Below are 25,102 nucleotides of genomic sequence, written 5' to 3'. Positions count from 1 at the left end.
GGCACCAGCGGGCACCGCCTGCTGCCAGGCTGCGACCACGGCTGTCGGCGCCGTCGAGGGCAAAGGCGCGCACGTGTAGTCCACGCGGAAGGCCTGCGGGGCGGCGCGCTGGCGTCTGCGCATGCGCGCGGCCCGCGCACGCTGATGACGCACTCCTCCCGGAAGCGCAGCTTGGCGTGGCCGCGGTCACTGGCCCGCCGCTCCTCAGTGCTCATTTACCCGCCTCCGGTGGGGGGGGGGAGCCGCAGCCGAGGGGGCGGGGCCTGGGGAGGGGCGGGGCCTGTGCCCGGCGGAGCGCTTCCGGCGCGCGTGGTGCCCCGCGGTGACCTCGCGGGCGGGCGGCTGTGGAGGGGTCATGGCGGCGGTGGCGGCGGCGCTCGGGGCACGGGGGCTGACACGGCGGGGGCTGACGGCGCTGTGGGGACGGAGCCCGCGCCGGGCGGCCGCGGTGAGTGCGAGCGCCCGCGGAGGCGGAGCCGGGGGGGGGGGTCGCGGCACGCGCACTGGCTAACGCGAGCGGACTGGGCGGGGTTTTGCTTGAAAGGGAAAAGAAAAGGCACTCAAGGAGGTGGCCCTGCACCAGTCCCGGGCCGTGGAGGTCTGCGGGACCGTCGAGCTCCAAGTACTGCGTAAAAGAGAAAACAAAACGGAAGCGGAGCTGTGGCTCAGGTGGTGGAGCGCCAAGCCCGGAGCACACAAAGCTCAGCCACAGCGCTCAGGCCCCGAGTTCAAGCCCCCGGACCGCCACAACCAACGAAGAGGACGAAGACTGCTTGTGACCCGGTGGTCACTCGACCGGCTTGTCCTGCTGCTGAACTCTTGCAGGCTCTAGTGAGAAAATCACCTCCCTTTTGGGTGGGTGACACACACATACACACCATCTACACCATCTTTTCTTTCCTCTTCACCGGCTTGTCCTGCTGTTGAACTCTTCACAGGCACTAGTGAGAAAATCACCTCCCTTTTGGGTGGGTGACACACACACACACACACACACACACACCATCTTTTCTTTCCTCTTCACCGGCTTGTCCTGCTGTTGAACTCTTGCAGGCTCTAGTGAGAAAATCACCTCCCTTTTGGGTGGGTGACACACACACACAGAACCCCCCCCCCTCCATTTTTTTCTCTCTTCCCCTGTGCTCCGCTTTCCTGTTTTATGAATTTGGTCCTTTTGGAGTTGGTCATGTAAAAGCTTTAGCGCGCAGAGCCACCTAGTGGGAAAATGCGGCGTTGAACTCGCCAGTCCGCTCAAAGGTGATGGTTATATAGAATCCCTTTGGAATTTCCAAGAAGAAATTTAAAATATGTCTGTGGTATGGGGTGCTGGCTGGTCACACCTGTAACCCTGGCTACCCCCTGGAGACAGATCTGAGGGCACAGTTCAAAAGCCAACCCCGGATAGGAAAGTCTATGAGACTCTCACCTCCAATTACCTACCAAAAAGCTAGAAGCTGAGGCTGTGAGTCAAGTGGTAGAGCTCCACCCTTAAGGGCAAAATATCAAGGGCAGTGCCCAGGCCCTGAGTGTAAGCAACAGGAGGACTGGCACGTACATGGTGCTGGCTGGAGCTCACTTATATTTCCTTTAAAAAAATTAAAAGATAATGATAGGAGATAAGCCTTTTTGCTTGATGTCCATGAAAGTGGGCACGCATTTGACATGTCTCAAGACCCAAGGAGCTGGAGAACAAGTAAAATTATTCTCTCAGGGAAGGAATGAATAAACAGACTTGGTTTGCGAGCTGCCATGTGCTAGGCTCTCTGGGAGTCTTTATAGTTTAGAGCTTTAAACCTTTTAGAAAAATCTTGGCAGATAGGCACAGTGATATTTCCCACTCTAGACATGAAGGCTGGGGTTCCGAGAGGCTACGTTCATCCCACAGTGACAGACACAAAGCTAGTCCTTGAAACAAGTTCCTGCACTGCAGATCCTGTGTGTTCCTTTACAAGCAGATGACTCTGGAGGCTCCCGCTGAGGGTGGGCCCTCAAGTAGGCCATTACTTCCAAGTAGACAGTGTGGCTCAGTTTCCTTCTTGGACATGGGTCTTGCTGCTGGCACATGTGAGGAGTCCTGTCTGTTCTTGATCTCAGTGGGAATGTTTGTTGCCCAGCAGGAGACAGATTGGTCCAAAGGCCTTGCATTGGCCTTCAGGAGACTGCTGCAGAAAATCCTGAGCCTTCAGTGCTTGCCTTTGTAGGTACATAGTATGGACAAAGACAGTTTTCTGTTTCTACAATGTTTCCAGTTGGCTTTTTCTTGTTGTTTGTTTTTGGTCCGGAGACTGGACTTGAACTTAATACCTGATGCTTTCACTCATTGATTGCTCAATCAACTGAGCCATGCCTCTAACCCCTGAGTTGACCTAAAATATTAAGTGTTTAAGTATATCTAAGTATAAAATGTCTAAATACAATAATGTTTATATAAATCTATATAAATCATGAAGTTTTAGCAGACATTTTAGATTATTTCCTGAAGCAAGCTTTTGTGTGACATTTTTCTAATGACTAGTTCTTGACAGCAGTTTTTCTTTCTTTTTTTTTTTTGGTGCTGATATTGGGGTTTGAATTTATGTTTTTGCTTCCTTTTCCTAAAGCTCAAAGCAGATGCCCTACCTCTTCCACTTGAGCCATATCTCTACTATTGTCCTTTTGTGAATTCACTTGGAGATAATGGCCTCAAGGACTTTTCTACCAAAGCTGGCTTTGAACCTCAGTCTTCAGATCTCGGCCTTCTGAATAGTTAGGATTAAAAGTGTGAGCTGTCCACATCTGGGTCTATATCTTCTCTTAAAATGAAAACTATATATTTGTTTATAGAGTTTAAGCCGTAGCTGGACACTAGTGGTTCACAACTTTAATCCTAGCTACTCAGAGGATCTGAAGATCAAAGTTTGAAGCCAGTCTGGGCATAAAAGTCTCCCAAAATTTTTCAGTTAAAAAAAGCAGGAGTGGCTGGGTGCAGTGGCTCATGCCTATTATCCTAGCTACTCAGAAGGCTGAGATCTAAGGATCAAGGTTCAAAGCCAGCCTGGGCACAAAAAGGACCTGAGACTCTTATCTCCAGTTAACCTCTAAAAAACGGGAAGCAGAGTAGTGGGGCTTGGCTCAAGGGTAGGATGGTAGCCTTGAGCTGAAAGAGCTCAGGGACAACACTGAGGCCCCGTGGAAGGTGGTAGCCTTAAGCTGAAGAGCTCAGAGACAGTGCCCAGGCAGAGTTCAAGCCCCATGACCTCTCCCCCCCAAAAAAAAAAACCCCAATAACCAAAAAAACACAAAAACAAAAACAAAAAAAACCATGAGTGGGCCAGGAGCGTAGCCTAGAGGTAGAGTGCTTGCCAAGCATGCATGAAGCCCTGGGTTTGATTCCTTGGTACCATATATACAGAAAAAGCTGCAAGTGGTGCTGTGGCTCAAATGGTAGAGTGCTAGCCTTGAGAAAGCTCAAGGACAGTGCCCAGGCCCTGAGTTCAAGCCCAGGACTGGCAAAAAAAAAAGAAAAAAAAATCAGGAGTGAAGATATGGCTCAAGTAGTAAAGCACCAGCCTTGAGCAAAAAAATGAGAGCACTCCCCTCCCCCAAAAAATTCCTCAAAAGAGTTTAAACGTCTCCATTTTCAGATCTGAACTGTGTTCTTCTCATAGTCTGCAGATGCCCAGTGGCTGACAGCTGAGGAGAGGAGCCAGGTCATGCTGGATCTGAAAGCAGCAGGATGGTCAGAGTTAAGTGAAAGAGATGCCATCTATAAGGAGTTCTCCTTCAAAAATTTCAATCAGGTAATTCTGGATCCCTGCTAGTGCCTAGGTCTGTTTTTGTCCCTGGAAGCTGTAACTTTCTGATTCTCATGGTTGGCTGGTTATATTTGGAGCAGGGTTCACATGTCCCGTCTTCTTAAGTGTCCAGCATGGCTTGCTGAGAGCTGCCCCTGTCCACTGGGCAAGTCTCAGCTCTGGGTGAGGGGAAGTTTGGGTTACTTGTCAGATTCTGCATCTGCTGCTGCTTTGATGTGGTGTTGGTTAGAATATTTAACTAACACTGAAAAAAGGTGTGAGCTTTTTTTTTTTTTTTAAATCTATCAGAAGGGGACATAAATGAAACCATTTGAGAAACATTTGATTTCCTCTTATGTTTTTTTCCTCCTGGGCATTTTATTAAGTATTGTCTTCCTATAGTTGTATATTTGCTTATAAATCATCTCCTCAGTTTTATCTTCTTCCTGGTGCCCTTCCTTTTCCTGAAGCCTGGTAGCCAGCCCTTGCAGCTTTTCTTAAAACCTGACCTTCCCTTTGGAGACTCAGCCTTTACTAAGCAACTTGCATTTGGGCCCTGCCCCGCTTACAGAGTCATCTCCCATGACTTAGCCTTCCATGATTACTCCAGGCATTTACGTAAGGTAAATGCTTTGGGCTATTTCATGTTTGTTCAGTGAGTTCAGTAATCCTTTGGACAGATTTATTGTTTTTATTTATGGTAGGTGTCAGCCTTCAGAAAGGAGACCGTGTTTGTTCAAATGACTGTCCATTGTGCCTGGCACAGTTCTGGGTCCAAACAGGCTTTTGATAAATGCGGACATTGATTACAGTGTTTGCTAGTTTCCACAGGGTGTGTGCGGACCAGATTTCCACTACAGAATCCCTTGGCCTGTTTTCCTAGCAAATGCCATTGGCTCCACCGTGCTGCCTGCCCCATTCTGTTCTCCATCCATCTGGCTACCAGCCATCTGCTGCCATTCCTCAACTGCGAAGGAAACCCGGACCTCGCAGACTCCCCATCCCCATTGCCCCACACTGCTCGACAGCTCTTGTCAGAGGCTTAGCACTCTGCCGCCGGTGGCAGGGGATCCCCTTGGTACAGTAAGCTTTTGCATAGCTCTAGGTAGCATTTTCCAAGCTTATTAAAATTCTTACATGTGTACAGCTTGACTTCTTTAAGCCTGGGCTAATTTATTGGGCTTGAACATGTGGCTTAAAGTACTTGAGTGGTGTTGCCTCAGGCTCTGCCCATGAGTCAGTCCTGCAGCACCAAGCTAGCCCGGTGCTCAGGGCACCTTTGCAAATGGGAGCAGGGGAAGCTGGAGAGAGCTTCCTTGGTGAGCTTGTACTGTTCTTTCTTCCCTGGGACATGTCATGACCCAGTCTTTCTCACCCTCCCACCCTTCCCCCTTGCCTTTTGCACCCAGCTTTTAGGAAAAAGTGGCAGCTGCCAAGAAAGTCAGTTGGCAGTGGGGAGAACTCAGAGAGACAACACTGAGTCCATTTTCTTTTCCTTTTATTTTTGGATGGGTCCTGGGGCTTGAACTCAGGGCCTGGGCTCCGTCTCAGCTCTGTTGCTCAAGGCTGGCGCTTTGCTACTTTGAACCACAGTACTACTTCCAGTTTTCTGGTGGTTCACTGGAGATAAGAGTCTCATAGACTTAACTGTCTGGGCTGGTTTTGAACAGAAGTCCTCAGATCTCAGCTTCCTGAGTAGTTAGGACGACAGACATGAGCTGGTAGCACCCAGCCTGCTTCTTTCTGTTTATTTTTTTTAGTAAAGTCATCAGCTGAGTGCAGGTGGGAGTGGAAGGGCGTGCCCTTGGGGGTCTGGGGAGATAGACATGGAGATAGTGGACTGAGGCAGTGTGCCTGCAGCTAGGACGTTTGCAATGTTGGTCTGTGTAGTCCTGCCATGTGCAGCTGCCCAGGCGGCGCTTGGCATAGTTTTGGGACAGGATTGAAGGAGAGCTCAGCTTTGCTGAGGAAGCAGAAAGCAGAGGAGGTAGGGCGTGTGGTGGAGGGGTGAACTGCAGCCTATGAGAGTGCACTGAAGGCGGTTGTGGAGGGGGAGGATGTGAAAAGGAGCTGGGAGTGTCATTTGATCCAACGTTTCTGGAAGAATTAATTAGGCAATGCTTGGTAACGTTTGTTTATTTATTTATTATTGTATTTTATTTTTTGCCAGTCCTGGGGCTGAGTACTCAGAGCCTGAGTACTGTCCTTGGGCTTTTTCTTTTTTCTTTCTTTTTTTTTGGTCCTGTGGCTTGAACTCTGGGCCTAGGCCCTGTCCCTGAGCTCTTCAGCTCAAGTTTACAGCCCTACCGCTGGAGCCACAACCCCACTAGTTTTCTAGTGGTTAATTGGAGATAAGAGTCTCACGGCCTTTAGTGCCTCGGCTGGCTTTGAACTGAGTTCTTCAAATCTCAGCCTCCTGTGTAGCTAGAATTATAGGTGTGATCCACCGTGCCCGGCTTGTTCTAGGGCTTTCTCAAGGCTAGAGCTCTACCACTTGAGCCACAGAACCACTTCTGGCTTTTTTCTATGTATGTGGTACCGAGGAATCGAACCCAGTCTTCTTGCATGCAAGGCAAGCACGTTACCATTAGGCTATGCTTCCAGCACTTAACTTGTTTTTAAAGACAGTGAGCTGAGGATCAAACTCAGGGCCTCCCACATGCTAGGCAGGAGCTCTTGGGAAACCCCATGGTCCTTATGGAGGAATTTAGCTTCTAGATGTGGTCCTGCCTGTATTGATATTGGGTATGAGAGGCCATGCCTGAAAGCTCTATGGACCTGTAAGTTCTTGCTGTGAGCTGTCATCTCATGTGTGTGTCTCCCTCACTGCAGTCCTGCCCTCAGCAGGAGTTAGGAGAGACCAAGAATTCATCTCAACACACTGGAGGAGACCACCTTCCCTAAGGATGATACATACCTACATACACTTGGCTTGCTTGTGGCTGGTGGTCTACCACTTCAGCATGTCTTCAGTCTCGGGTTTTTGGTTTTTTTTTTTTTGCCTTTTTTCTTTGAGATGGAATCCTTTGAATTTTCTGCCTTCATGCTGATATTCAACTTTAATTCTCTAGGTCTCAGCTTCATGAGTAGCTCGAATTACAAAGGTTAGCCACTGGATGCATTGCTCAAGTGGTTAAAAAAAAAAAAAAAGTTGTAGGGCCAGGAGTTTGGCCCAGGCTCAGAGTTCAAGCCCCATGAACCACAAAAAATAAATGAAAATAAATAAATACATACATAAAACATATATAATTTCTGCCTAGTGTCTGAGTTAATGTGCCTGGAAATATTTCTGTGAAGTCATGGTCACACTAGCTCCCTGCATGCTATTTTTGTCCATTTAGAGGATTCTTGTCAGAATCTGACCTCTGGACATGGGAAATTAAGGAATATAATGAAGTGTGTGTTAATGTCTGAAATAAGATTAATACAGAAATTGAAAGCAGTGGGCCAGGAGTTTGGCCTAGTGGTAGAGTGCTCCCTAGCGGGCACGAGGCCCTGGGTTCAATTCCTCGGTACCACATATGCAGACAAAGCCGCATGTGGTGCTGTGGCTCAAGTGGTAGAGCTCTAGCCTTCAGAAAACCCAAGGTCAGTGCCCAGGCCCTGAGTTCAAGCCCCAGGACTGGCAAAAAAAAAGCCAGATCTGAGTAGGCAATATTTTAGTGAGGCCCTGGGTTCAAGCTCAAATAACTGGCAAAAACAACAGCAACAGTACCCCTAAAATAAAACAAATGAATTTGCTGGGTAGAAAGATACATTCTATGTTTTCTTTTTATTTTTTTTCCAATAGGTTATATATATATATTTTTTCTTTTTTCCCCCCTTAGGTTTTAGAGCATTTTATACTCACCATCTAGCTCATGTTGACCTTGAACTCATAATCTTCCAGCCTCAACTTCCCAAGTACTGGGATCATAGGTGTGTACAACCTCTTTTTTTTTTTGGACAGTCCTAGACATGAACTCAGGGCCTGGACACTACCCTTGTTCCTGGGCTTTTTTTTTCTTTGTTTTCCCCCTAGCTTGAGACTAGCACTCTACCACTTGAGCAAGAGCTCTACTTCTAGGTTTTTTGGGGATTAATTGAAGAGTCTTACTAACTTTCCTTCCTGGGCTACCTGTGAACCATGATCCTCAGATCTCAGCCTTCGAACAGCTAGAATTACAGGCATGAGTGCCTGGCTCTGGCCATTTTTTCCCCCAATTCTTTACATAGTATTCCTTTGTTTACCATAAGGTTTTTGTTGTTGTTGTTGTTGTTGGTTGTGGGGTTTGAATTTAGGGCCTGGGTGCTATCACTGAGCTTTTTCTCAAGGCTAATGCTCTACCATTTTGAGCCATAGTACCACTTCTAGTTTGCTGGTGGTTGAGATAAGAGTCTCAGGGACTTTCTTGCCCTTGTTGGCATCGAACCACAACACTCAGATCTCAGCCTCCCGAGTAACTAGTTGTAAGCCTGGTCCCTTCAGAAGAGTTACTTAGAGGAATGAAGCCAGATTCCACTGAGCCCTGTGGCTCAGGACAGTGACCAGTCTTCAATGAAAAGGAGCCATTTCCTGGGGACAGCAACTCTTATGGATGTTGTAAAAAATCGACTCCAATTCCACGGTGTCTACTTAAACAAATCCAGAGGTGTCTGGACTGCATCTCTCAGAGTCACCAGCAGGGAGGCCTGACAGTGTTTTTCAAAGCCATCCTTGTGAATGCTGTGTGGGGCTTCTCCATGACCATGGCCATGTTCCTTGGGTATGAGTTCTCACTGCAGGCACTCCAGGGAGACCATGCTGTAACCAGCACCGCAGAACCTCATTCCATTACAGGACGATGCTGGCAGAGTGAACCCTCCCGCATAGTGAATCTCCCACAGAGAGGGAAGGCCCCCACTCCCGCTGGTCCCGGAGTGCCTTCCTTCACCCCAGCCTCTGAGGTGCCTCGGAAAGAATCAACACAATGGCAGCTGAATGGTCACCTTCTTTTCCAGTTCTCGACCAGCACCTGGAAAGATCTGACCCAAATCAACCCTGTGCCCACCCCTGTTGTCACCTCACTTAGAATTCACTGAGGGGCTAGCGTGGACTCTTGGCTCTCAGTTTCCAAACAAAAGTACTGAAAAAAAAGAAGAGCTACTTAGCTGGGCACTGGTAACTCACACCTAATTGCTCAGGAGGTTGAGATCTGAGAACTGTAGTGGATGCCAGCCAGGCCAGGAAACTCCATGAGCCAGTCATCTCCAGTCAACCACTAGAAAACCCACAGTGGCATTGTGGCTTAAAATGGTAGAGTACTAAACTTGAGTGAAAGAACTAAGGGACAGCGCTCAGATTCTGAGTTCCAAACCTATGACTGACCCCTTAAAAAAAATAAGGTAGGATTGCACTTGGTTTGGGAAGTATAATTTTTTCTTCCAGTCCTGGGGCTTGAACTTAGGGCCTGAACAGTGTTCTTGGGCTTTCCTCAAGGCCAGTGCTCTACCACTTGAGCCACAGCACCACTTCCGGCTTTTTTTCCCCCATGTATGTGGTACCGAGGAATCGAACCCAGGGCTTTGTTCATGCTAGGCAAGCACTCTACCACTAGGCCAAACTCCAGGCCCAATATATACACTGTTGTTTCTTCTTCTTCTTTCTTCTTCTTCTTTTTTTTTTTTCCTGTTGGTTGTAGAGCTTGAACCCTTGGCCTGAGAGCTGTCTCTGAACTCTTCAGTTCAAAGCTAGCACTCTACCACTTGAGCCACAGCACCACTTCTTGGGCATTATAATTTTAAGTGGCTTGCATGTTGTATGAAAAACCGCTATCACAAGTTTGCTTTAGCATATTTTCCTCTGGAAAAGGAGTTATGCATTTTAGGAATATATTTGCTGACCTTGGATAAAAAGCCTGTTTTCTTAAAGCTGTTGGCTCTTTTGAATTTTACTAAACATTTAGCCAGCAAGATGGATTTGATCATATCTTCTCTGGGAGGTTCTATGGTTCCACATAGTCTAAATTCATTTCTTTTTCTTTTTTCTTTCTGTGTGTGTGTACTGGTTACTGTGGCTTGAACTTGGGGCTTGGATGCTATCCCTAGACATTTTTGCTCAAGGCTAGTGCTCTACCATTTGAGTCACAGCTCCACTTCTGTTTTTCTTTTTCTTTTCTTTTTTTTTTTGTGGTTAATTGGAGATAAGAGTTTTGGGGACTTTTCCTGTCTGGGCTGGCATTGAACTGTGATCCTCAGCTCTCGGCCTCTTGAGTAGCTAGGATGACAGGTATGAGCACTTGGCTCATAAATTGATTTTCTAGCTATAAGGGCTTCTCCCAGCTCAGGTAGTTGAAGTAGGTACAGGTGTAGCTGGGCGTTGGTTTCTGTCCTTCACGGGGACTCTGTAGTGACACTTGGTGCTGGGATTCAAGGCAGGGAGTTTCCATGCTCTCAACACTTGCACTCAGACTGGGTGGGGTTGGCATTCGCAAGAGTTGGCTTTTCTATTCTGTTCTGTTCTATTCATGTAGACCTAAGGAGGGAAAGGTGTGTGAGTGACATAAACGTATTCTTGGGTGTTTGGCAACTGAAGGGCGTCTACCTTGAAAGAACAAAATGTCACTTAGAAATGTGGGCATGCTTGTTCCATAACAAGAAAAAAGATGTTTTTCTCTTTGTGTTGTCCTATGTGGAGATGATGAAAAACTTACAAAACTGGAGGCCACTCTAAGCTTCAGAAGCAGGTGCAAAGGTGAAGCTTTAGGGCTCTAGAAACAGCTCTTCCAGGTGCCAGCAGGTGGAGCCCTCCAGAGTGGGAGCCTCCACTCACGTCACCCCGGGCCAGCCTCTCCCCCTGCTCTCACGTGTAGAAACTGGGGACCAGCCTTGTTCGGCATGAACCCACGCTCAGTATCAGAAGTGGGTGAGCAGTGGTGGCTGGGCATTGTACATAGCCTGGTACCTTTTGGGTGAAGGAAGGATTCTGGATGGCTCCATGGAGTGTCCTACTGCTGACAGCCAAGGCTGAGGCTTCCTGAGGAGCCTCTGTTCCTGGAGGGACTGGTGTACCTTGTCGGGCAGAGCACCCAGATGGGCTTGGGGGGACCATACGCACTGCTGCTGCTCCTCAGTTCTGTCCCTTTGTAAGAGACGCCTGCATGCTGCTCAGGGCAGGGTCCCAGCTCTGCTGCTGCTGCAAGACCACTGTCCCCAGAAGCATAGTACCACGTGTGCGACTCTGTGCTTTGTTCTTTTCTAGTGCTCAGGGAGCTCCTGCAAGAGCAGCTGAAAGTTCTGTTGCTCACTCACTTTATAAAAATGTTTTATTGAAGACTTGGATAATAGGCTTTGGTGAACATTTAAACACTTAGTGACATCTGAGTCCTGATACTAGAAGAAAGACAATTGTCACTGTCAGGGTTTTGATAGATGTCTCAGTAGCTGTCTTGGGAGTGAATTTGCTTGGATTTTTTTTTTCTTCTGGTACTGGGACTTGAACTCAGAGCCTGGACACTGTCCTTGACATTATTTTTGTCCCAAACTGGGTGCTCAGTCATATATGAGCCACACTCCCATTTCTAACTTTCTGGTAGTTCATTGTAGATAAAAGTCTTACAGACTTGATTCTCAGATCTCAACCTCCAGAGTAGCTAGAATTAGAGGGGTAAGCCACCATCACCCACCTTCTACTTGTGTTTTTTATTCTGGGTAATTGTAGATAAGAATCTCATGGACTTTCCTACCTGCACTGGCTTGCGAACCAAGATCCTCAGATCTCAGCTTCCTGGCTAGCATTGACAGGCATGAGTCACCAGCAATCGGCTTTGGGTTTTGTTGTTTTTCTGAGTCAGTAGTGCATCTCAGTGCTACCTGTTGAGAGTTGGAAAGCCTTCTGAAGAGAGTACACAGGATGTGGGCATCAAGTAGGTTAGAGAGTGCCATTTTGTTTTAAAGTTTAGGCTGATAGTTGTACATTTGCCTGCTCAGGCAAAGAGAAAACTGTGGTTACGACACTGTATATTTAGCACGTATCCATTGATGAGTTTTGTTCAATAGTTCTCCTTGGAATAGAAAGTAGAGGCTTTCATATTTAACGAAACAAATGTGTTACTTATGTTGACATTCATGTTGGAGTTCTCCGAGAGTTCTGAGGATTCCTGGACAGCACTGTCAAGTGGTGCCTGGACTCCGAGTGCTGGTGTCCCCCAGGGTGGGAGAAGGAAGTCTATGTAGGGTGGAAGCCTTCTTCGGGGGCCAGTCGGCTATTTATAACATAATTCACAGACCATCTAACGTGGTCAGTGCAGGTAGATGATGTGGGCAGCCCATGAGAAGAATATGAGCTTCATTCCTTCCACACTTCCTTCTTCCTTTCCTTTCCCTCCCTCCCTCCCTCCCTCCCTCCCTCCCTCCCTCCCTCCCTCTTTCTTGTCTCGGGCTTGGATTCTGGGCCTTGGCACTGTCCCTGAGCTCTTCAGCTCAAGGCTACTGCCTTACCCCTGAGCCATAGCCTCACTTCCCGTTTTTCTAGTGATTAATTGGAGATGAGAGTCTCATAGTCTTTAGTACCCAGGCTGGCTTTGAACCATGATCCTCAGAACTCAGCCTCCTGTGTATCTAGGATTACAGGCATGAGCCACTGTGTCCTGCTTACATATATCCTTTCTTGCACCTGACAATCTGGGGGACTCCTCTGGCCACGGACTGGGGGCTCCTTCCCTCCTCCTACCCCCAGGCTCCTCCCAAGTGCTGAGGCTTGGAGTCCTGATTCTGCGGTCTGTGTGAGACCTGACGTGTATGTGTAAGAGCACACGCAATAGATGCGCACAAATGTGAACCAGGTGTCAGCCGTGGGCACATGACACCACCATGCAGTGAGGGCGCGGGCTCATTACGCTGCCCTTTAATAAAAATGGACTTTTAACTGCATCAGTTTTTCTTAGTCATGTAGTAAATCTTGTGTTTACAGAACTTAGCCCTGAGTATTTTATAAAAGTCAAACAGCCAAGACATATAATTTCCTCCGCAGTCTTTGTCTTGCCCCTTTACATGTGGCGTAAAAAAATCAGGTGCGTAAAAAATGAAAATGCAGTTTGAGCTGACGTGAAGGGTACTGCAGATTTATGTCTTGCAGATGATATTGGTATGATTAATGGGTTCATTGCTTTTTTTTATTGCTTTTCACAGATAATGGACGTGGCGCATGGAACATGTTGCGCTTAGATTTTTGCCAGGTTTAGATTGTGAATATCAACAGATGTTATCATGTAAGGGCTGTAATTATTACAAAATAAAAAAAATGGTCATGAAATGCATTGACATAAATTTCATTTATGTAAATTGCCTTTTATTAACATAAAATCTTAATGTAGCTGTTAGAGCGTGTGGAACACTTTAGGTGAGATTAATTTGGTATAAAGTGGTCACCAATGGGTTGCTTTAAATTTAACTGACAAGAAAATAACAGTGGAGTTAGGAGATTAGTGAGGCCTGCGTTGCGGGTACCACTGACACAGGCTGAAAATGAACTAATAACTATGGACTGCTGGCTCAGTAATTGCAGACAATAATTGGAAGGAGCTCTTAAATAATAACTTCAAAGTATTTTGGTCTTGCTCTCTCATTCTGTTTTCTGTTTTTCTTCGGCACGACAGCCTACTGTTGTTTCAGTATGGCCACAATCACCAGTGTGCATAGTAAGTTTTGATGCTTGAGTCCTGGTGCATAAGAACTATAGTGCAGGTGTTTCCGAATGTGGGAATGGGGGATGATGCCCTCTCATCTCAGTGGGGGCGGGACCACGGGCAGTTGCTGGCTGTCCATTGGAGGGATTTGGTTTAACATTGTTAGACCAAAGTTAGTCTACATTCACAGACGAGTGGGGTGTGTGTGTGTGTGTGTGTGCATGCATGCCAGTACCAGGGCTTGAATTTAGGTTTGTATGCACTCACTTGGCTCTTTTGCTCAAGGCTGTGTGCTCTACTGCTTGAGCCATAACTCGATGGCTCAAAAAGTCTCAGGCTTTCTGCCCAGGCTGTTTGAACCTTGTTCCTTAGATCTCAGTCTCCTGAGGAGCTATGAGAGCCACTGACTTATGGCTACATTCATGGACTTTCACAGGTGGTCTGAACCGGATGGGGTCTCAGGACTGATTGTGGTCACACTGGATTCTGTCACACTATGCTAGCCTCCTGTCCTTGCTTCCAGCAGCAGCGTTTTTTGGATCCTTCTGCAGTAGGGGAAGGATTGTGCAGTAGGGGAAGGATTGTGGTTATTGTCCTAGGTGGCATCTTGATTTCCAAGGATGGCCTGCCTGGTGACTTTTCTTTCTTCAGATGGGTTTCATTATACTTCCCGAGAGAGGGAGTGTTCACCAGGTGACACAAACAAAGCTGTGCTACCTATCACTGTTGAGCAATCAAAGGTCACTTAGTTGTGTCAATACAATCTGTCCTATCAAAACAGCAGATGCTGCTAATGAGCATGCTGGCTCCCGTGCTCAGCCAGCAGTACAGGAACGCGACCTTCCGAGCAGGCTGTAGGTGCTTTGTCCTCGTCATTGCAGCCTAGACTAGACACAGCCAGTGTTCTGAGAGTTCCAGGCAGGCAAAGGCCAGTGCCATGGTCTGGCTGCTGGCTCGGTGAAAGCAGCTAGGTGCTTGACTGGCAGCATGTCAACTCAAGATGCAGAAGGAAGGAGATGTAACTCAAGTACCTGGTTCCATCTCTGTCCATACAAGCTCTCAGGTTTTCATTTATTTTTGTGCTGGTATCAGGGTCTTGTACTCTTGCTGGCCTTTTTGCTCAAGGCTAGCACTCTACCAATTGAGCCACAGCTCTACTTCTGGCTTGTTTGCTTGTTAATTGGAGAGAAGAGTCACACGGACGTTCCTGACCAGACTGGCTTCAAACCACAATCCTCAGATTTCAGTCTCCTGAGTAGCTAAGATGACAGGCATGAGCCACCGGCACCTGGCAAGCTCTCAGTTTTGATAGGAAAGTAATAGGCACATGCATACTCTGCAGGGCGGTTAATTTCTTCCAAATCCCCCTGCTAATGATGACTGGAAAAGGAAACACTAGTCAGCTGAAGGAGAGGCACTCTAGAGTGCTTGCCTGGAGAAGGGGAGGGCAGAGGTGGTTCCTGAAGATCTGATAAATGTTTGTGAGGGAAGATACCAGGGAAGGGGTTAGCAGGTGACACAGGTCTGGGTAGGAAGGAAAAAGGCAGAACTTGTTTGCAGTGTGCCTGGGCAGTGAATGCCCTAAGGTTGGTTGTGAGCTTGCCAGTCACCTGGGCACTAGTGGTTCTCACTGGTCCTTGTAGCTACTGAAGAGGTTGAGATTTGAGGATCATGGTTCAAAGGCAGCCCTGGAAAGTCTGTGTGTAAGACCTCCAACTAAACACAAAAGCTGAAGTACACCCGTGGCTCAAGTAGCAGAGTGTTAGCCTTGAACACAAAGGCTCAGGAACAGCACCCAGGCCCTGAATCCAAGCCTCATGTCTGGCACAGTTGTGTTTATTGTGCTGCTGGTCTGGATTCCCTGCCATCTTCCTAGAGTTCTGTTGGAGTCTCCTGAGCACCTGCCACGTGTCACTTGAATGTGACCAGTTTCTGCCAAGAAAATCCCAGCCCATTCCGACTGCATGTTACAGAACAGATTTTACCTTCTCACAGGCGGTCAGAGCTGCCCACCCTCATGCCCTCATTCTGCTCCCCACCTCTCATTACTCCTCTGCAAGAGCCTCTTCCTCTAGAGACTGGAACTCTCAGATACCTGAGAGGCGGCTGGGTAGACCACTGGCAGGTCGACCTGCCTGTGGAGGTAAGGGGGCAAGACTCTTCACACCACAGTTCCTCTCCCCCCTACCCCTGCTTATACTTTTTGCTGTTATCCTTGCTTTTTCCATCCCACCTCATTCGCCAGCCCTTCCACATCCCCCCTACTTCTGGAGTATTTTTATTTATTTATGTTTTTTGCCAGTCCTGGGCTTGAGCTCAGGGCCTGAGCACTGCCCCTGGACTTTCTCAAGGCTAGAGCTCTACCACTTGAGCCTCAGCACCACTTCCGGCTTTTTTGTCTATATATTTGTTACTGAGGAATTGAGCCCCAGTCTTTGTGCATGCTAGGCAAGCACTCTACCACTAGGCCAAACTCCAGGCCCCTTTTGAGTATTTTTATGTCGTCGTTGATACTGATAGACAGCTTGGATGGTGGTTACTTTAGGCCAGGTATTGTTCCAGCCAGGGTGTGACACATCAGATGCTGCAGCCCCCAGCTTCATGAGGGGCGGGAGAGCATAAGCAGAGAGAGAAATGAATACAGAGTGAGTGAATACAGAGTGGTAGGAAGTGCCATACCCAAGTCCCAGTGACCACGGCAGGACTTTACATGCATGCCTTCATTTAAATCCCAGAATCCCCTGGGAAGTAAATACTATGCTTCTTGTTTTGCAGAAGAGAATGCTGTGGCATGCTAAGTAACTAGGCCAAGGCCCACCAGTCTCTACCACCAGTAGTGACTTGTCTCCAGCCAGCCCACACTGTAAACAGGTGAGATGCCGGCTTGCTCTCTCTGCTGTGGGATCCAGTGACCACGGAAAGGGTTCTGTGAGAGAGGTCCATGGGAGCCAGGCTCTGTGAGAAGACATGGGGTTGGGGGGGGGGGTTGTAAGAACATGATAAGCTGGTGCACTTTTCAAAAGACCAATCAGATGTAGAGGTGGGGTGGCCGCAGTCTGGCAGGAGGCTGTGTTTCTGACTACAGAACAGGGGTAGTGAGGAAGAAGAGCAGAGGGTAAGGCAAACCCCGGGATTTCAGGCTTAGAGGAAGTAGGAAATGGCATTTATTGAGCTGTTAAAGTGTGTGAGAAGAACAAGATTGGGTGCCAGGATCAAGATTTTTGGCTTGGACACTGTTAAGTGTGAGTTGCTGTAAGATGTGGAGCTGCCAAGTTGGAGAAGATAGTTATATGTCTGAGGAACCGGGAGACGAGATCTGGGTTGTAGATAATGGGAAAGTCATAGATGTGCAGGAAGAAAGCCAAGTAGGAGATGGATAGAGACGAGAGAAGTAGCTAGCAACAGACTTGGGGAAAGATTTATTAGAGGAACTAGGACAAAAAGCAGGTCAGTATCCTATCAGAAGAGAAAAGAGAAGCTGATTTAAGGGAAGGGAGGGTTCAGTTCTGCCGAGATGCCAAGTAAATGAATTCCAAAGAAAGACGGTTAGGATCCCCAGCATAGAGGTCGTCACCATCTGTCCCCGGAGGGTGGATGTGCCGTGGGCATGCAGACCAGCCTTGGAAAGAATATAGAACCCCAAACCTCAGGCCTGAGCCTGCTGTCTGCTCCTTCCCGTGAGGGTTTAGTGCTTGATTTCGCTTTTTTTTTTTTTTTTTTGTGGTGTTCTTTGATCTAATGTAGATTGTACATTGTATAAGTATGTTTGACTGCCAGCCACTCAGGAGACTGAGGCAAGAGTTTCACAAGTTTCAAGCCTCACTGGACAACTTAGTAAGAAACTGTCACCTCAGATTTAGGAAGAACTGGCGTTGCAGCCTTGAGTTCATTCCCTAGTACGGCCCGAAATTCAGAAATTTTGATATAAAAATGTCTCTTTAAGCCCGGTGTGTGGCTCATCCCTATAATCCTGTGTATTCAGGAGCCTGAGGTTGAGAATCATAGCTCAAATCCGAGACTCATCGCCAGTTAATTTGCAAGTGCTAGACCTAGAAGCGTGGCTCAAATGGTAAGGGGGAAAAAGCCAAGGGAACACAGGCCCTGAGGTCAAGCTCTACATATGCATACAACGTTGCTGTAAGTTCATTCTGTGTACAGATACGTTTTTGTCAGTGGGACTCTGTTCCTGAGCTCTTTCACTCAAGGCCAGTACTCCACCACATTGAGCCCCACACCACTTCTTTCTGGTTTTCTGCTGCTTCATTGAAGATAAGAGTCTCACAGACTTTTCTGCCAGAGTTGGCTTCCAACCTCAACCTTCAGACCTCAGCTTCCTGAGTAGCTAGGATGACAAGGCCTGAGCCACCCGAGCCCAGCTATTTCTGCTTTTGATTTTGAGAGTGGGTCTCCCTGTGTTGGCCAGGTTATTTCAAGCTGTGGCTCAAGTTATTCTTCTATCTCATCTTCCTATGCCAGGAGCCACAGATGCCCACCCCCATGCCCGTCTGCAGGTGATTTTCAATGCTGCACTGTTTCATCTGAAATGCAGCCAAATCAGTTGACTTTGTCACAGTTTAGAGAGTCACAAAGTGTTTTATGGCCTCATGACCATGTGAGCTACTGTTAGTGGCTCTTTGTTAGGTGCCTTAGGAAATAGCGTCCCTGTAGCCTTGTAAGGTTAGGTGTTTGTATCCCCATCTCACCAATGGGGGAAAAGTCAGAGGAGTTAAGGAATGTACTCCAACTTAGAGAGGAAATGGGAGGTGGGCCGTAATTCTAGCCCGAGATATTCTACCCTAAGATGACGCTGCTTCTCTTAATGAGTCTAACTTTTGCAGAATTATAGACTTAACTATAAGTGTGGAATGCAGGTTTGTATATGTGTGTGTGTTTGTAGTACTGTGGTTTGAACTGGGCCTTGTGCCTGCTGGGTGCTCTACCAGTTGGCCCGTCTCCAGCCTTGAAAACTGGTTGTTGTTGTTATTATTTCGTTGGTGTGGGGCTTTGAACTCTGGGACTGGGCACTGTCCCGGGACTCTTTTGTTCAAGCCCTAGCACTCTACCACTTTGCGCCACAGCTCCATTTCTGGTTTTCCAGTGGTTAATTGGAGGCCAGAGTCTCGTGGACTTTTGTGCCTGGGCTGGCTTTGAACCACTATCCTAGGATCTCAGCCTCCTGAGTAGTTAGGTGTGAGCGACTGCCACTGTGCCTGGCTTCGCCGTTTTTTATTTTTATTTTTACCAGTCCTGGGCTTGAGCTCAGGGCCTGAGCACTGTCCTTGGACTTTCTCAAGGCTAGAGCTCTACCACTTGAGCCGCAGCACCACTTCTGACTTTTTCTATGTATGTGGTACCGAAGAATCGAATCCAGGTCTTCGTGCATGCTAGGCAAGCACGTTAACCACTAGGCCACACTCCCGGCCCCTCATTGGTTATTCTTAAGACGGGATCTCACTTCCTGTGCAAGGGCATCCCTGGATTTCAGTCTGCCTATTTTAGTCTTTCCATTGTTTCGGAGATGGGAGAAATACACCTGGTGGCCGACTTCCCTCTGTTAAAAATGGGGTCTCACAGACTTTCCTGCAGAGTCTAGCCTGGAATTCCACCCTCCCAATCTCAGACTCCCACTTAGCCCAGCAGATGGATGCTGCTGTGCCCAGCTGTAGGTTGAGAAGGGGTCTTGCAAACTTTTCTGCCTGGCTGGCCTTGAACCATGATCCTCCTATTCCAAGCCTCCCAAGTAGCTAACTTGGTGTGTGTGAGCTCCCAGATTGAAGGTTCATTTAGAAATGTCTCACACCTTTGAATGAACGTTCTGTTATTCCCAGTTAAGTCTATTTTACTTACTATGTTGTGTGCATGTGTGTGCGTGCGTGCGTGTGTGTGTTGTGTGTGTGCGTGTGTGTTGTGTGTATGTGTGTGTGTGTACATCATGAGTTACTGGTAGGCATTTGACATGGAGATTGCTACACTTCCTTAACCCTGTACCGGAAAGTATTAATTTATAATGCTTGATTAATCAGTTATCAGTCCTGACTCTGTGAGAGAGGAGAAGTGAGTATCTACCTAGAGAACAAAGTCATGGTAGATGGAACATCCTCAGAGAGCAGCTAGAAGCTGCCTGGAGAAGCCCTGGGCTCTTGAAGCCACGGACCACAGTTGAGATGCAGTCATGTAGGAGAGAGGCCCATTGTAATTCCCAGTGTCTTTGATGTTTTTTTGTTCTTCCCTAGAAAGTCTCACTGCAGAATCCAGGATGACTTGAAACTCACTAAATATCAATTCTCAGTGTCCCTGTCCTGTGCTTGCCGAGCACCAGGATTACAGCCTGCATTATATGACCGTGTGTGTGTGTGCGCGCGCGTGCACGCGCACGCGCGTGTGTGCTACTGGGAATTGAACTCAGGGTGTCAGGCTTGTTCCATTTGAGTCATGTCTCTCTTCCCTTTTTGTGCTGGTTGTTTTTGAGGAAAGGTCTTACTTTATATCTAGACTGGGATCTTCCTGCTTGTGTCTCTCTCTGTGGCTGAGTATGACAGGTGCGTGACACTGAGTCACAACATTGTGCTTTCCCCCCATAGCTACAACAGTAGTGTGCCATCATGTCCAGCCTATGGTCATGACACCGTCTTAGGAAGCTTTATGCCCAGGCTGGGCTCAAACTCTGATCCTCTGAGCTCTACCTTCCAAGTAGCTAGGATTATGAACTTAGGCTACAGTGTCCAGCCCTCATGACTTTTATTGGTTGGTTTTCTAGATAGCATTTCCTTTGCTAGGAAAGGCCATTTTAATTTAGCCAGTGCTTTTCTTAAGTAACCATTGTCATAGTCGAAGCTTTGTGAGCCTCTTTTCTAAATGCTCTGTACTGATGCAAATGCATTCATATCAGGGAGACATAGTAAATTCTTGCTAATGGCGTTCGGGATCTTGATGCCCTTGAGAGAGAGGAAGCATAGACTAGTGACTTGTTAGCAAAAAGTAAATCACTGGTGGCTCAGGCCTGTAACCCTAGCTTCCTTAGGAGGCAGACAAAACGTTGAGAATCCCCCATCTCAACCATGGAAGTTAGGCGTAGTGGTATTCTCCTGTCATCCAGATAGTAGAGGTCACTGAGTGAAAATGTGATACTCCATTAAAAAGAAATAACTGCCAGGCACTGGTGACTCACGCCTATAATCCTAGCTACTTAGGAGGCTGAGATCTGAGGATCATGGTTCAAAGCCAGCTTGGAGAAGAAAGTCCATGAGACTAATCTCCAGTGAACCACCAGAAACCCAGAAGTGGGGCTGTGGCTCAGAGTGGTAGGGGACTAGGCTTGAGCCAGAAAGAACTCAGGACCATGCTCGGGCCTTGAGTTCAAGCCTCATGACTAACCAAAACCAAAAACCCCATAAAGCAAAAAGGGATGAGAGGGGGCTGGGAATGTGGCTTAGTGGTAGAGTGCTTGCCTGCCATGCATGAAGCCCTTAGTTTGATTCCTCAGTAGCACATAACCAGAAAAAGCTGCAGTAGCACTGTAGCTCAAGTGGTAGAGTACTATCCTTGAGCCAAAGGCAGTACTCAGGCCCCGAGTTCAAGCCCCAGGTAAAAAAAAAGGGGGGGGATGAGAAGTGGTAGAGCACCTGCCTAGCACACAGGAGGCCCCTAAGTTTAGACCCTAGTATTGCGTGTGAACACACACACACACACACACACACACTATCAAGGGATACATATGGATGTAACCCTGGGATGAAGCCTAGACAGGAAGATCTTGAGTTTAAGGGTAACCTGGGCAAGACCTGTCTCAAAAAAAAAAATAAGTAAAGGCAAATCATCACTTAGAATTGATCTTCTGAAGCCTTAAAGTTATTTGAGAAGCCCAGAAGGAAAATTCTGTGGTAAGGGGCTTTGTTGCTACCATTCTTGAAGCTTAGTAGAAAGGTGGAGAGAATTATTTTTACAGAAAAGTTTCCCTTTCGGAGTTTTTTTTTTACCTTCAGATAAAGAAGGCTTGTTTAATTCAGGAAGAGTTATTTCAGAGGAAATTAAATCTTTGTAAGTCCTCTGTTACATTTCCACACTTGCCAGTTCTCTGGCAAATGATGGCTGTCGAATGTTTCTAGAAGGCACACACTAATACACTGGGTGTATATTTATGTTTTTTTTATTTTTTGAATTGGATAGGCAAGAGCCTTGAGATTTGGTTTCCCCTTTGTGTTTGTCTCTGGGTGATAATTACCAAGTCTCACACTCGGGATGGTAATGAACGGGGGAGACTCTTTAAGACCATTCCACTTGGTAAGATTGTTTTCTTGGAACTCGGAAAACATAACCAGAGCTTTGCCAGAGGCTGGCTGCTTGCTTAGAGCTCAGTAATGATAGCATCTCAGTTTGTTGGCACACAGTGTCTGATCATTCTGTATGCTTGGGAACCACAAAATAATTTTCTTTTCAATCATGGTGCATCGCTGTTTTTTTCCCCACATTGATCAAAGATTGCAAAATGAATATTATATATGTAGCTGGGTACTCATAACTGTCTTATATCCTTCATCTTTTGGCAATTTGGTTCAAATATATCTATGCCTCTTAAATATTGAAAGTATAATATCCTTTAGGCTAAACTGCAGAGTTAAAATGAATTTTATGTGAAGTACTTCATTGTAGACCATATCTTCAGCTTTTCATTTGCCATCGTAGTCTTGTTTTTTTTTTTTTTCCCCTTTTTCTTCTTCTTCATTTATTTATTTTTTTCCCCTTTCCATTGTCTGATAGTGAGGTCATTTTCAGTCCTCTGAGAAATTCTATTCCCAGCCAGATGCGGCCCATATATTAAAAGTAGCACCTGTGGCTAATATTCCAGCAGCTTACCATAAATTTACATGGTAACTAGGATTATATCTGTCAGGACTGTTAAAAAACATCTAGATTTAATTTGATTTCCAGTATTGTAGAAGCTATCCAACATTTTGCTTCATAACTATATTTTAAAAGTTAAAAATCACTCCATTGTTAAGTTTTATAGCACTCCTAGTGCCCATTAAGTTGATTTGTTCAATGGAGGTCACGGTAAAGCAACGTGGCTACATTATGATCGGAAACCAACCCATTTGTGACAAATTTAGTCCTTTCGTGTGAATCTTCTCAACGTCTCCACACTGATTGGATTCAGGTGTAGCTTATGTCAGTAGCATTTAACCTCAAAGAGAGAGCAGTGTGATTGGGTTGTTATAAATTAGGAAGCCATTTCTCCTTAAACTGTAACAACGTCACATTACTATGTAGAATGTTGTTTTCTGCGGCCACAGCTTGCCTTGCCTCTGTCTGCGCACACTCACTGTGGTTTTAAAGACAGCTCCGAAATTGGGGCGCATTCCCTCATCCCCTTCCTGGACTGCTCTGCTCCCCATTATCCTTTGAGTCTTCTCCCACATGTTACAATTTGCACACCTGCAGTTATAAAATTGTTTTGGGGTGTCATTATATCACGTTGTTCACCAACTTTCCAGCATTTACGAATACAATAACGATTCACCATAAATCAAAGTAATTTATGCATTACAGAGGATCTACTGCTACAACTAAGAATTGAATGATGAATTTTTTTGGGGTCCTCCTTATTTTACATAGTCCCCTGAAAAAAAGATGGTGACATTCCTCTGTATTTGCACACACAAAAAAATCATAGTTCAGAACTAAATTAAATATGTAATATTCAACTTTTAGTATATTTGATTATTTAACATATGTAGGCACATATAAACCAGCTACAAAATAAAGCAAAGTCTTGTCTACATTAGGAGTTGGCAATCTCCCTGGCAATGGTCTTACCTCCTGGGTGGCAGTGGTGGTGTTTAGGGCTGGCACAGAGGTCAGGACAGTGTCTGTGCCACAAGTGAATGTACAAATGAACTACACTTGATGTGCCAGTCTTTCCTTCTGTGGACCATCTCAAGCCTTCAGCAGGAAAATTTTCTGTGTCTGGTAATTCATTGTTACAGGGAGATTCCAATGCTGTAGAAGCTATCGGACATGAATTACTTAGCAGAAAGACCATGAATGGAAGCTTAAGAAGTCTTTTTTTTTGAGGGGGTAGGGGGAGTAGTTATGACATTGTGTCTTTGTGTAGGTAGAATAAATTGACTTTTTTTAAATAGCATAAGCCCCCTATTTGTGACCCCACTATCTACTGAACACTGAAAGGAAAGAGGGACAAAAGCATAAATGAGTTCCACAGAGCCCTCCTTTGTCACTCTCCGAGTCTTTTTTACTTAACTGGCCTCCTTTTTTACTTAACCTGGCCTTTTTTTTTTTTTTTTTTTTTGCCAGTGGTGGGCCTTGAACTCAGGGCCTGAGCACTGTCCTTGGACTTTTCTCAAGGCTAGAGCTCTACCACTTGAGCCGCAGCACCACTTCCAGCTCTTTTCTATGCATGTGGTACCGAGGAATTGAACCTGGGTCCTTGTGCATGCTAGGCAAGCACTCTATCATCAGGCCAAACTCCCAACCCTTAACTTGGCCTTTTTGACTTAACTAAGCTGGGCAGCTGTTGTGGGCCCAGGGTCTCCAGCCTGGGCAGAAGAGCAGACTTGCAGGAAGATTCTGGGATTTTTAAGCCCATTCAAGTATTCAGATCTCATATAGAAAGCAGAAATATGAGTGGCTGGCTAGTCTTGCTGAACACACATCTTCGTCTCGTCGGGTGTCCATTGCATTGGGGGTAGAAGTACAGTTTTTCTCAGTCTAAAGGGGTGAGACCATGATCTTCCTGGAAGCGAGGCTTCCTGACTAGTCGTCCTTCAGAGTTTGGGATTGCCCAGAAACTGCATTTGTACTATGGCCCGAGGCACAACCTTAAAAGGCTGGTTTTGAGAACAGAAATGATATTAGAAAATTTGCTTATTTTTAGAGAGAAGCATTGTTTTCCCATGATTTAAAGACAAGTTAAATTCGAACATAATCATCCAAGCACCATGATAGCTTTTATCACTCACGAACGTCATGTTCCTTTAAGTGGCTTAGATACAGAAGAAGTGGCTATAATTTAAAGTCAGTTTTACTGCATTAAGTAGGTATAAAATACTGTGCATGCATTGACTTATAAGGCAATATATAGTTAGATTCTTTCATAAATAACATTCCATGTTAAAAATGAAAACTGTGGGATTAGCCAAATTTTTATTTAGAATTTTGTTTTAAGCCACGCAAAATTCTGTTATACAATCTTTTTTTCCCCCTTCAGATTATTGTATTTGAGTAAAGTATATATTTCTTCTAACGAAATCCTTATTTGGCAAAATTTGGCAGCACAACTGCTATTGGATAAACAAATAGATGCAATCTTACATGAAACGTATTTCGTTCATTCTAGCCACAGCATTGATTTCTTCAGTGAGCACATTACTTCCTTCAACCAGTTATTACAAATGAGTTTCATTGGAGAAACCAGTCCCTCTATTATGTTGAGATCCCATCATAAAGCCAGTATTATTGCACTATGCCAGGCCTGTGGTTAAAAATATATTCTGCTGGTAAAAGTTGGGAAGAGGTAAAGAAGGAAGTCACAATACGTTGCCTATTTACCAATTAACCATTACCTGCCAAAAGCACATCAGACCCACACAGCGGACATCCGCTAATCCAGTGCTTAGCTGTTCCGGGCTCGGAGGCACGCTGTTTGACACGTTAACGTTTTTGAAGTTC

At 46.2% G+C, this 25,102-nt stretch overlaps 1 protein-coding gene across 1 annotated transcript in view; it reads left to right on the top strand.

Moving 5' to 3' along the window:
- The first annotated feature begins 332 nt into the window (after positions 1-332).
- Pcbd2 (pterin-4 alpha-carbinolamine dehydratase 2) overlaps positions 333-25,102 on the top strand; it is a 48,973-nt gene continuing 24,203 nt past the window's right edge. Inside the window, exons 1-2 of the mRNA XM_090325451.1 lie at positions 333-448; positions 3,648-3,779. Coding sequence (XP_090181577.1) covers positions 356-448; positions 3,648-3,779 — 225 coding nt within the window. The 5' untranslated portion in view covers positions 333-355. The remainder of the gene's footprint in view (positions 449-3,647; positions 3,780-25,102) is intronic.

This window comes from Megascapheus bottae, chromosome 38, assembly GCF_031878675.1.
Source record: "Megascapheus bottae isolate mThoBot1 chromosome 38, mThoBot2.hap1, whole genome shotgun sequence".
NCBI lineage: Eukaryota > Metazoa > Chordata > Mammalia > Rodentia > Geomyidae > Megascapheus > Megascapheus bottae.
The sequence above is the reverse complement of the archived record's forward strand: the minus strand, read 5'-3'. Positions and strand labels throughout refer to the sequence as shown.